This window comes from Centrocercus urophasianus, unplaced genomic scaffold (assembly GCF_019232065.1).
Source record: "Centrocercus urophasianus isolate 14NV4802_14NV808 unplaced genomic scaffold, USGS_Curo_1.0 seq_11, whole genome shotgun sequence".
In the NCBI taxonomy this organism is placed as follows: Eukaryota; Metazoa; Chordata; class Aves; order Galliformes; family Phasianidae; genus Centrocercus; species Centrocercus urophasianus.
Window position 1 is genome coordinate 3,805,528 of NW_024884253.1, and position 12,822 is coordinate 3,818,349.

The 12,822-nt window shown below is 41.0% G+C and overlaps 1 protein-coding gene across 1 annotated transcript in view; it reads left to right on the top strand.

Annotated features, from left to right (window-relative positions):
• KCNK9 (potassium two pore domain channel subfamily K member 9) overlaps positions 1-12,175 on the top strand; it is an 80,239-nt gene extending 68,064 nt beyond the window's left edge. Inside the window, exon 2 of the mRNA XM_042808894.1 lies at positions 11,334-12,175. Coding sequence (XP_042664828.1) covers positions 11,334-12,175 — 842 coding nt within the window. The remainder of the gene's footprint in view (positions 1-11,333) is intronic.
• The last annotated feature ends 647 nt before the right edge of the window (positions 12,176-12,822 follow it).

Here is a 12,822-nt window from a genome sequence, read left to right on the forward strand (position 1 = left end):
CTGTGAGAATACACTTAAAATTTGTAAAGGAAAATTTAGACATCTCTTTTTACTTGTATTCCCAAATATAAATCTGTTTTGGGAATAAGAACAAAAAATCTGAAATCTTACATTGGTAAGAGCGAGCTTAATCCAAAGATTTGAACAAAAATGTTTTCCTTTTTTTCATTAAAAAAACCCCAAACGTGTATCTCTTGGATGAAATCTGTCTATAAATTCAATTGAATCACTGCTCGATCTGTATGTGATGTGATGTAATGGGGGAATTTATGATCAACTTCACTTGCTTTGGCTGTCAGTTCACTGAAGTCAAGTTTCAGCTAATAAAGCTGCTAGAAAATTAGTGTCTGTGGGGAAAATAGCCTTGGCCAAAAATGCAGCCAGCCAGATTCAGAATACATGTTTGAGAGCTCCTTGTTCAGAGAAGGGTACAACAAATGCTATAACTGATATGAAATCTGTAATGGCAGAAACCTAGAAGCAGGGAAGCTTGTGTCCATTTTACTAATTCCTTACAGTGGTCACGAACAGAAGGTCAGAGCAAAGAAGGAGGAGAAATTGGTGCTTCCACCAAGCTAAACTGCCAGGACGTACACTACAGTGCTTTTGCATCTGTATAATTTTGTCCAGATCAGAGTTCATATAATATTATCTGTGTTATTAAAAGTAGTTCTCTTAAATGATTTATTGACATGGTTATCTAGTGGGGACCAAAGCTGAGCACAGTGGGAATCTTTAGTTGCCCCTTTACATGGTGGAAGCCCTGCTTTCTCTAGCAGCAGACAGACTGCTCAAAATATTATGTGCCTATTAGTATTTTTGTAAAGTTTTATTCTCTGGTATGGGAACAATCTGCAATAAACATGTCACAGGATAAAAACAGATAAGCAAGCAAATTCATGGCACGTTGTCTGTGCTCTTCCGAATCTCTTCATTGCGCAGAGGGAGTCGTGGAGGCAAAATGCAGTTGCTTGAGTGAAATCACAGCTGAACAGCTTCACTGAAAGCCACTTGCATCTTTCAGCAGCTCTGACAGCTATGGATGTCATTAATTTGCAAATAGAGCTGCGTGGACTGCTACGGATAATGACATCACAGGTACTGGGAAGGTGATTACTACAGTGGGAATGATTTGTGCCTGATGTTTTGAGCCACTCTGCTATGTGCTGGCCTTTGGTAACATTTATTTAGTGGGGTTTTATGCTGAGATCCTGCTTCCAAAGCCCTGGCAATGTCAATTTGAGAGAGGTCTCAGGCAAGCCTGAAAGGCTTAATGCCATGAAGTCTTAGAGTTGGTGTGCTTTTAGTTTGAAAAGAACTAACCCTCTAAACAAAGTGAAATCAGAAATTTCCTATATCCTGTTTTCTGTCACCAGAACAAAATGAAGGAAGAAGAAACAGTCATTTTTGGTCTCTTGTTAAGGTACAAGCCTCTGTGATTCTTCCTTAGGTATTTCTTCCTAATCCCCTGGAGTGCTGGTTGCATCATCTTGCCAGCCCTGCAAGTGGAGAGTGCTTTCTCTGTCTCCCCTTCTGGAGAGTTCCAGATCATTGCCAATAAACTGGGAGCAACCAAAACAACTGAGGAAAAAAGTTAGAATTGCTGAAGAAAGCCATTTATAGCAGAGATTGAGGAAAAATAATACTTACAGCAATAATGTGCAGTTTGGAATGTGAAGAGATCATTATGTCATAGTGATGACCAGTCTTTCAAGCCCAAAGAGGGTATTTAGAAATTCGGGGAACTGGTAATCATGCTACCTTGTCCATTTGAGTATGAGCACTGCACGTAACTCTAGCATAAAGCTCCCGAAAGTTTGTGGAGAACAGAAGGGCTCTCAAAAGTTATAGAATAAAAATAACCACATAAGGAGTTGCTTGTAAAGCAACATTCAAAACCTGAATCTAATCTGTTTTCTTCCCTGCTGCAAGACCAAAACAACTGTTTATAGCTAATATTGACTAAGGGATGAAGCTGTTACTGTTTCCAAGAAGCATAAAGGAGTGAATAATGATGTGAAGAAATGGGGTGTATTGGAATGAGGGCAATAGAAGAACACTGATAAAAGACAGTGTAGAAATATACAGGCTGTGTATAAAAAAAGTCATAATAGCTGGATTTCTTAGATGAGGGAATAATTTCCTAAGGGAGAGAGCAGAAACCCTGTTATTTCAATCATTTAAACAAAACTGGACAAAGCCCTGGAGAACATATTGTAGGGAACAATCATATGATGCCCCCTGGGAATGCATAACATGACCTGGTAAGTCTTTTCCTAGTTGTTGCTACAATTCTCTTCAGATTGAGATCTTGTTCTGGGCATGATTTGTCTTGGGACTATATGAGATGTGAGCCTCAGGTCAATCCTCAAGACTGTTTCAAAGAACAAAATGGAGATGTGGAAAATAGGCATACAGGAGCAATCAGAAACGGAGAGCACAAGTTGAGCAGGAAAACGTTGACTCAGAAATGCTGCAAGGCTATGTGCACTCACGTATCTCAGTGCCAAAGAGGTACAGAACACATTGGTCCAGATACAAAAGTATTATGCCCAACTGGTGACACGCAAGCTCCAGAGAACCTGATCATTTGGTACTTACCACAAAGCTCCTGACATATAAAACTAGAGTCACTGTCAACCATCCTGTCATTGGAGTTGGAGGTTTGTTTGGCTTGTCATCATGAGAATCCAGCTTGCTGGCTGATATGTCTTTCTAGGCCTCTGTGATGCACACTTGTTCTCCTCCTGGTCTGTCTAGCTGCAGATTGTGTACTGCTGTTGATTTCTTCAGAAAAGTGGCCAGGCTCAGCCACAGTCCAAAGAACTGTTGAGCCGGAAATCCAGAACTGAGTGTCTGTTGGTTTCAGAAAGTGCTGGAGAAAGGTATACCAGAAACATGGCCCAAATCACTGCCAAATCAGTGCCAATGTACTCGTGGAGCTGGAGAAGAACATCATTTCTCTTCCTAGTCTCTTTTTTCAGGCAGAAGAAATTGCGGTAGAGATAATGTTGTCATGTCTGGACAAAATGAACTGGCAAGTGTTGGCATCCCCTATTTTCTGTGTGGTTCACCAGGTGGCAGTTACCTTACATGCTCTGACTTCTTATCCAAAAGAATTGACAGTGATTGCAGTTATTTTTTGTGTAGCAGTTAAAGTAGACGCTGTTCAAGTTCAACAAGAAGAGGCTTCAGATAGTGAGATCTTCTGCATCTACAGCATATTGATAAGCAGGAAGATTGATTGTGATTGATTGAAAATATCCAATTTCCTTCATTTACTGGTCTTTTTTACTGAATCCATTTATAATATAAATTTTAAACACACTCAAAGAAGGAAAAGTTTTACATGCAAAAGAAAAATAAGCATACAAAGCCCAAACAAGCACAAAACTGTATTTTTATTTTTTTTAAGCAACATTTTTCAAGTTTTAGTTTTTCCTGAGCACCGAAACTAGCAAAGCCTGGTTTCATGTGAGCTCTACTATAATTCCACAGTTTTCCTGAACTCTTATCTACATCCTCATCTTTAGGGGCATCATATCACAAGGAATCTTATACAATGATGGAGATATCCTATTCCTCCAGTTTTCTCCCATGCCCCTGCTTCTCATCACATCGTGTAGGACCTCCAGCTCCTGATTCTTTCATGTACATGAACAGAAAAGGAGTTTATCACATTGCAGCTGAGTCTGTGCTATGTATATGTTGGGTTTTTGGCCCATTTAGTGTATTCACAGATCAGCCAGATGGCATGCCCAATAGAACAGATTACTATCAAGTTCACATTTTCTTTTAAGTGGTGGAAATGGATAAGTAGCTTCAAAACTACTGGGAAGAAAAGTAGAAAAGAAAAAAAAAAAAAGAATAAAACCAGAATGATTTAGAAAAACAAAAGTTTCTTGTGTCTTGGTTTAAACTTGTTAGACTGTCCATTCTGGGAGCCTGAGAGGGGGCAAAAGTGGCCAAATCTGTGCTTCCTATTTTGAAGGAGCTCTGAAAAGGGTGGAACTGTGTTCTGTTGTGGGTTGAGGTTAAGGAAGAATATCTTTCCCAGAGTCAACAAAGAAGGACTCTCAGCTGTGGGGAGGGTGGCAAGGCTGGGTCACACAGCTCTGATAGGCACACAGGTGAATGATCAGCACTTCCAACTACTCTACCCCAATGAATTGAACAGATTTTTATCCCCACTGTCCCGGGTAGGCATCCAGCAGAGCATAGGAGAGACTATTCTGTGTACAAGTTGATGGTGGACTCCAGGCAGGGAAAGAGGAGGAATATCCAGTCTAAGCAGTCTGAGGACTTCAGAAACACTGGTGTCCAGCATGTCCCATGGAAGTAACCTGACTGAGAGCCTTACTGGGATTGGGACACATTATTGGCTTTGATCTTCTAAGAATCCAAGATAAATCAGCAGGATACCTTCTTACAGGTAATAATTCTGTACTATGCATCCAAAAGGAGTGTAACAGTACATGACTGCGTTTCACTCAAATAAATTACTATCTTTGAACCATTATAATTTAAGGTAGTCTAAGAAATATAATGTCTTCCAAGCTGTGCTGCAGAAGCACTACCAAGAAGTTTGGCCATTTTATGGTTTTGGTTCTTGCTCTATCATGGATACAAGACTTCAGGATTGTGTTCTTGGGCAGTATGGTTTACATATTAGTTTTCCTATGGTTGTGACTTCTAATGATACGTAGTCAGTTAGTACCTGTAAATTCTACCAGCAATTTAGGCAATGAAAAATATTTACCATGCTGATTTTTACTGCAAGAAGGTGTGGCAGAAAAACTGTGGAAAACAATTGCTGTCAGTAATGATTCAGAGCAGAAGGGTCAAGTTCCATAAGAATTCTGTAAGGTGGGAGATGATGTGTGGTGACTGCACACCACACAAATGGAGGCAGTGAGGATGGGTGGCACGGAAGCTGCCTTTGGATGACTTGGTAATTATTGGTCTTATCAGTCTTTTTCTATGAGCCCTTCAGCTCTCCTGGTGGGCTATCATTTGCTGAGCTTGCTGACCAGCAGAAGTTATTGTTCTGGGGCAGTTTTTGAGGCTGAGACCTCTGTCTGTCCTGACTGATGGGTCAGAACATGGGTCAGGGTTGGCCACTCACCCATTATAAGAATGGCTTCAGCTTTCCCCGATGTGCCAGTCATTAGATCACACAGCAAAACTATTTCTTCTCATTTCCTTGTTGGGCACTGTCTATGCTTATTTATTAAAAGCTGCCTTGGAATCTGGTTTTTATGAATGCTCTCATTATTTGATTCCAACATCAGAAAGAAAAGACTTCAGTGCTCATGGGGAGAAGAAAACAAGAGAAGCCAACTGTGTCCTTGGGCATCCAGAATAGATCTTCTGTAGGGCTTGATGCAATGTAAAGCAGCGCATGTAATTTCCAGCATGGCATGGCTTTACCTGTACAGTTAGGATGTGGTAGCAGTCAGAAGAGAGGTGAAAGGGATTTCAGATCTTACGTTGCACATTGGGTTAGCACATCCTGTCTCCTACTACACAATGTCCATTTCTTTTCAGCACACGGTGGTATCTTCCCAAACTGCTCCCTGTGCCTGTAGAGAGCTGTGTACAATGCTTTGATCTGACACAGCTGGTTTTTTTTGGGCAGGATGGAAGGGGAAACCCCAACAAAATTAAGAGAGATTATGGAGGTGATATTCTGCAGTGATATTAACTGAAAAGGGAATGAAAGAGAAAGGGGATCCTGCAGATGCTTAAGGGGTGATGTAGCAGGATTAGAGATAGCCCAGACCTGGAAAGAAAGAAGAAGGAGAGTTGCTTACGTGCTAGGAAGTTGGCATTTTTAACACAGCAACTTTTATCCACATACAGCAGAACCAGTGATTTGTTCTTGATTTACTTGCAAGAGAATGCTTTTGTCCTATTAAATGAGTTACTGGTGAGTATCAGTTATCAGATGATTTATCTCCCCAATCCATCCTGTACTGTGGAGACAGTTTTGTTTCTTTTCCACATTGAAAGCACAAGCAGCAAATCCAGCAAGAGCCAGGCTGTTTTCGGTGGCAGTTTCCCTGGCACAGCTGAACCTCCAAAGTGAGCGTATGACATCAGGAAGATGTTTTAATCTGAATTACGCTTGCCCATTGGAGCAACGTTGCCACTATCTTCTTTTTGCTATCTCATGTCCAGAGTTGCTGCCAGCACGAGTAAGGAAGGTTTGACTCATGGGGATGGAGTAGCTCATTTCTTTCTGGAGGCTGTTGTCAAAGGCGACCATGCCCAAATGTCTGTCACGGGGGCGAATGATTTGTAGATAAATGAATGGAGAAATCTACTCCTGAGTGAAAAAAACATCCCTCATGAATAACACAGTGTTGCTTCAAGATTCATTGCATCTAAAACCTGTTGTACACTGAATGTGAAGTTGAGACTTGGCCATGTTGCAGCTACACACTCTCCTGAACATAAACTATAAGTAGCTTATCACTGCCACATTTCATTTTTAGTCTTTAACAATGACCGAGATTTTGGTCTGGTACCAGTGCTCATCTAGAGACACATCTGGACAATACTGATTGGCCCAAGTTAAAAACATGGTGGAATGATGGGATCTATGCTGATATAACAGTGTGGATAGCCACAGGTTGGTGCTGGAATCAACACATTATCCCAGTTTAGTTTGCTAGCACTGGAATCACCATGCAGTCTTAGAGGTAGTTACAACATACTAAAGTATTCAGGAGTTTTCCCAATAATTATTTTTGTTGTATATTCATTTGTTCTTTGTAGTCTGCATCACTGCAAAAGCACTGTTTATTCAGATGATGTTTGCTCTAGAAGTAAAGTATTATTCAGGAGAAGTTATGTTGGAAGACATGACAGATTTTCTGGGCCTGTCTGTACCCTGCAGCTGACCATGGTGCAAAGATCACTGATGTAGATCTAAGCAATCTGCTCTATCCACGTGAGACTGTCAGTGCCAGAAATATTTGCTTAGGGGCCGAGTGTAAGATACCAAGGCATGACACTTGTCTTGAGAATGTAAATAAATTCATGACTGGCACAAAGAAGGTTAAGAATGACTGTCACTGGTCTCTTCCATAGTGGTAGTGGGGATTCAAGTAACAGTGGGAGAGAATTTTAGAATGAAAAAGTGATGGTAATTTTTTTGTTGATGTACAGACCTTCTTGCTGCAGTTGCTGAAAGTTTGTACAGGTTGAAGGAGGAATACCCAAACTCATGGGTGAGAAATTCATTATTCATTACTAAAATCAGTGAAACCATATCTGGCTTTGGAAGTCCATGAGCACCTGAAGAAAACTGGGTACTTGAATACTCGGAGGCATAATGTTGCATATAGTCACGCTGTTCTTATACTCTTCCCTGTCCATCTTCTTTTGGTCACTGTTGGATTCAGGGTGGGTGAATCAGCACTGAGTTCTTCTGCATACTGTATTGCACAGTGTCCCTTAGGAAGTGAAAGGAAGCAGTTGGGGTTATCCACCTCACAAGTGAATTGTAATGAACTGTTTCATTCTGTGTCTCATTTGAAAGCTACCTTGGAAAATATAGTTGAAGGAGGCTGAGTGGATTTTCCATTGGCTTTCATAGCTATGCTCTTGAAAGCAAGAAAACAGTTTTTATACTGGTGCACTTGGTCTTTAAGAGGTACGGTCAAAGAGTACAGAAGGGCTGGAAAAAATTAATGGCAGAAAAACCATCAACAGAGTACTGATCTGGTGTCAGCCTCCGTGCTCTGACTCTTTGTCTGTCCTGCCTACACCTTCCTGCAGTCCTGCTTGATGCTTGTAGCACAGCTCTTCCGTAACTGGGAGAAGATAGTTTTTGTGATGGATTGGTGCTCCATCCTCCAGAACTGGAATGACACTTTTAGACTACATTTCTTCATGCTTAACTGTTCTTCTTCATGCCAAACCAAATGAGTTCTGTCTTGAAAGCCAAACCATCTGAGAGGGATTATAAAAGAGAGACTACTAATGGCTGTTGTTGATCATTCAAATGATATCTCATTGAATAGTAGATGAATCTCCCTGCTGAGGTCATATTTCTGTATTGTGGGACCTCAGCAAACTTGATAGTGTACTCCAGGAATATAGCTAGTATTAACCGAGCAGTGACCCAGTGACTTTTCTATATATTTTTCACTGCTATCCCAGTTTCTTGGCTTATTATGTGATGCATTTGCTGTATCTCATATTCAAGGACTTCTGTTTGGTCTTCCTCCTTCGTCGCAGAAGAGTAAGAAATACCAGTGTTGTGTTTCACCTTGATATTTCTCTTGAAGCCTTGCATTCTTGCATTCGTTGTAGTTCACATGGAGCCATGTCTTTACACTTTGGCAAAGGGCAGTAGCATTTTTGTGGAGGAAGTTATGCTGAACTTAAAGGCTGAAATCTGCTACCAAAGCAGTTTCTTCTGCTTCTGTCTTTCCCTGACACAAGTAAGCTGCAATGCACTGTAGCGAGATATTTGATGTTTTTGTGCCCCTCTCGCTCTTGCAATTACTGACCTTCTCAATTTTCCTAGGGGCACTCTCTGATGTTAAGGCAATGGTGTTTTGTTTTAGATTTGAGATATACTGAATTTCAGAGAGCATGCACTGACGGAGCTTGCTTTTCAAATATTATTGTGTGTATTGGACTGATTCTTAAATAGAGAGCTTAGTCTTTCTTTCGTGTGTTTGGATTTCTCTCTTTCTAGATTGCTGAAGTCAGTGACTAAGGTGACTGTTCCATAAAGCAGCATTACACTAGAGAAATGCATTTTTCTCTGATCCCCTATGTATGAAAGTATTTGCAAAATCTAATGCCAGCTTCATGACTGAAGTCCTTCCTTTTCTCCAACGCCATAGTCAAAATATGGTAAAAGGCATGTATCTGATATCGTAGTATTGAGTATGGAATGGGATGAAATAGAAATACAGATTTCTGGATTTTTGTCTACTTATGTGAACTGGACAGAAATTACAGCCTGCCTGTGTCTGTGCTTTGCTATCTGTGGAACAAGGATATAGTATATTCCTTTCTTAAGAGTACTAAATTTGAGTTAATTACAAAGTCTGTGATAAATCTTAGAAGTTCAACAATGACATAGTGTGAAAGTATATAATATTAATGTTTTATAATATCTCTAATCTGTCTCTGTGGATATCTCTAGTAAGAGGTATATAGTATATCAATATATAGGATATAGGATATCCTATATATAGGAATAGAATATATAGGAATATAGGATATCAAAAGAAGTCTTTTTTCACCCCAACCTTTTTCTTTAGAACCCAAACTGAAAGCTGTTTCCACCAACTGCCATCTCTGTAACCATCTGGAAAATAACATTTTCTGATGCTTTCCTTCTCTTTATCAGCTGTAACTAAAACTATAAAATGAGAAGATGTCCCTGCTTTAATTAACACCCCTGTAGTTCAGAAGCTTAGTAATGAAAGGCAATTATAGCCTTTATTGAGGGACAGTCAGGTGGAACAAATTCAGCATCCATCTATTGAAGACACTTCCCCTTGCAGGTAATTTGGAAACTGCTTTTTACAAAGAGCAGGCTACCTATCCCATTATAACTGGTGAAACAATTTTTTTGTCACCTGAAAAGAGTTTCCTGTTTTTAATCTATATATTTTGTTTGCAAATTACTTCTTACCTCCCATGCATTTCCCAATAACTAGCAACTGAGCTAAGGAAGTAAGTGTAACTTTTTGGAGGACGTTCTTGCTGGTTCTTTCATTTTATCTCCTTTGTTCTGTTGTTGTTTTTCGTTTTGAAGTTTGTCGGCTGTATACGAAGTGTTTCTTTAACCATCCCTGTATGGATATCATGGTAACTGAGGGGTTTCAAGTTATGCTAGATGCCTCTGTGTGGATTTAAATCTTCAGTATCTACAATGCAGGCACCTACGTTGTGATAGTCTCTGAAGGTGGAGCTGTGCTTTTGATGAAGATGCCGATGATGGGGTGTTTCCATGTGGTTGTGAGCCTGTGCAGTAGATACCTAGAATCTTCTGAAGTCATTAGGTATCTACTCAGTCTAATGGGGACCTAGAGAATACAGTCAATGGAACAGTCAGTAGTGTCTCTACAGCGTAATGTACAGTAGACAGGTGTTGGAATGGCAGTTAAGTAACTCATCGCTGCCTATTTTCATTAAATCTTTGTTGACTGTAAAAGCACCCTGGACTCTTAGCACACATGTAGATACCTAGATTTATGTATTTCAATCTTCAGCTGAAGTCTGTTGTGTGATTTCAGTTATAATCACTGTAGAGAAATAGGTGTATCCTGAGAAGAAGTTAGTGACTTGTTTTAGGCATCTAGATATAGATGAGAAGTACTGCATTTGAGAAGTATGGATTTCTATTCATTGTCTTTAAGGGAAATCTATATAGTGGTATCCACATGGTCATTGCATACCATGTCTGCAGGATTCCCAGCCATCCTATTTTGGAAGCTTTGGTACTATCACTTGCAATCTTGTGAAATGTAAAGCAGTGTAATGTGAAAAAATTGACATCATTTTGAAACAGAATCCTACGCTTGTTGGATTTAGAATGAGGGTCTAGCTGTGATTTTACTTTCTGGAAAATATGCTGTGAACATTCTCTGTCCTGGATTAGTTTAGCATTGTGGCAAAATAATATTTCCCAGATTGTTTGAAAAAGCTGTAAAACTCTTAAGAGATGCTGGTAAGTTCTTTATTCTTCAGTAACTGAAGGTGGAGCAGATATTAAACCCCTAAAATCCTATGGCATTCCAGTTTTCAGAATTAAATGGCTTTTAGAATGGTGCCTGTGAGAAAGGTTTATTCTGTATGGAAGACAGTTTTAAAAAGACTTCCATTGATCTGTGTCTGCTGGCAACAGTGCTGTTGACTCACCCTTGCCAGCAGACACAGAATTCAGATGCTATTGGTGTACTCTGGTTTTGGGGCAGGGCAACACCAACTCCTTTCAGAAATATTGTCGAGGTCACCTATTTTCAGTATTTCCTGTACTGTGTGTGATGCAGGATGGACATGAAATTTCTTTAGCAAATAAATGCAGTATTTAGAAGACTGCAGAAGTAAGGTGGATTGCTGATTCTTTCATCTTTCCCAGTCCTGCGTGTACAGTTCTATTTTAATGTGTATTGTTTGCTGTGGCTAGGGGATACATGTGAAGAAAATGTGAAAATCCTGTGACGGTGATGCCCTCATAGCCGCTGTTGCTTTGGACCTGCCTGCAGCATTGGAGTCACTGTGATTTGTGCAGCCTGTCTGAACAGGGAGCTGTTAGTGATCAACTAATTGCTGACCTGTGTTTTCATTCCCCCTCCCAGGTTACGGGCATGCTGCCCCAGGAACAGACGCAGGAAAGGCCTTTTGCATGTTCTACGCGGTCCTGGGGATCCCACTGACACTCGTCATGTTCCAGAGCTTGGGCGAGCGCATGAACACTTTCGTCAAGTACCTCTTGAAACGCATCAAAAAGTGCTGTGGGATGAGGAGCACCGAGGTCTCCATGGAAAACATGGTCACTGTGGGTTTCTTCTCCTGCATGGGAACACTCTGCATTGGAGCAGCAGCCTTTTCCCAGTACGAGGAATGGAGCTTTTTCCATGCTTACTATTACTGCTTTATAACATTGACTACGATAGGTTTTGGAGACTATGTGGCCCTGCAGACCAAAGGGGCCCTTCAAAAGAAGCCTCTCTACGTGGCTTTTAGCTTTATGTACATTCTAGTGGGGTTGACAGTCATTGGGGCATTTCTAAATCTGGTTGTTCTCAGGTTCTTAACCATGAACAGTGAGGACGAGAGGCGGGATGCTGAGGAACGGGCGTCCCTGGCAGGGAACCGCAACAGCATGATTATCCACATCCAAGAGGACTCCCAGCATGGTCGGCCACGGTACAAGGCCGAAGTAACAGACCTTCAGTCAGTTTGTTCCTGCATGTGTTACAGGTCCCATGAGTACACCAGCCGGGTGGTGTCCCACCAAAATTCGTTCAGCTCGAAGCTGAACCCCCAGTACTTTCACTCCATCTCTTACAAGATAGAGGAGATCTCGCCAAGCACATTAAAAAACAGCCTTTTCCCATCTCCTGTCAGCTCCATCTCACCTGGGTTGCACAGCTTTACAGATAACCACAGGCTGATGAGAAGGCGAAAGTCCATTTAAAGTGATTTGTCTTTTGCTTTCCTTGTTTTCTCCAGTCCTTCTCTGTTGTTTTGTTTTTTCCGTTCCTTGAGTGAGACGGAGTGAGGCCAAAGGGAGTAGAGAAAGCCAGTCCTCCTCTGAGACTCAGCTCTTGAGCATGAAGCATGGATTATTACTGTTCCAGCAAAGTATGCCTTACATTACCCCCTCGGTGGATGTCAGAGGATTCAAGGTGACGTGAAGTGGGTACCAAATCCAAAGTTGCACACACAGCTGGGAGCCTTCATGTGCCACTGGCACTCCTGACCTAATAAACTATTTTCCTCATGGGCAGGTTGCAGCATGCGTGTGTGCTTGTGTGTGTGTTGGGTGTGTGTGGGTGTGTGAGCGTGCAATTCCACAACTAGTGCCATGCGACAAAAATTAAAGCATCAGGTATTATTTTTTTTCCCTTGAGGCAATTGTGTTCCAGCCTGCTTTTATCTTTTTGATTGCTTCCAAACAGAATGGGGAGGTGGGGAGGGGAGCCAATTTGTTTTTTTTTATTTGCCAAGACAAGCATGCGCCATAAGCAGTCAATATACCAGGTGTATCATGGTAAATTTTTTAATGCTAGATTTTAGATTGTATTATCATTACAAAAAGGCAGGAAATGAGGGATCATTTTA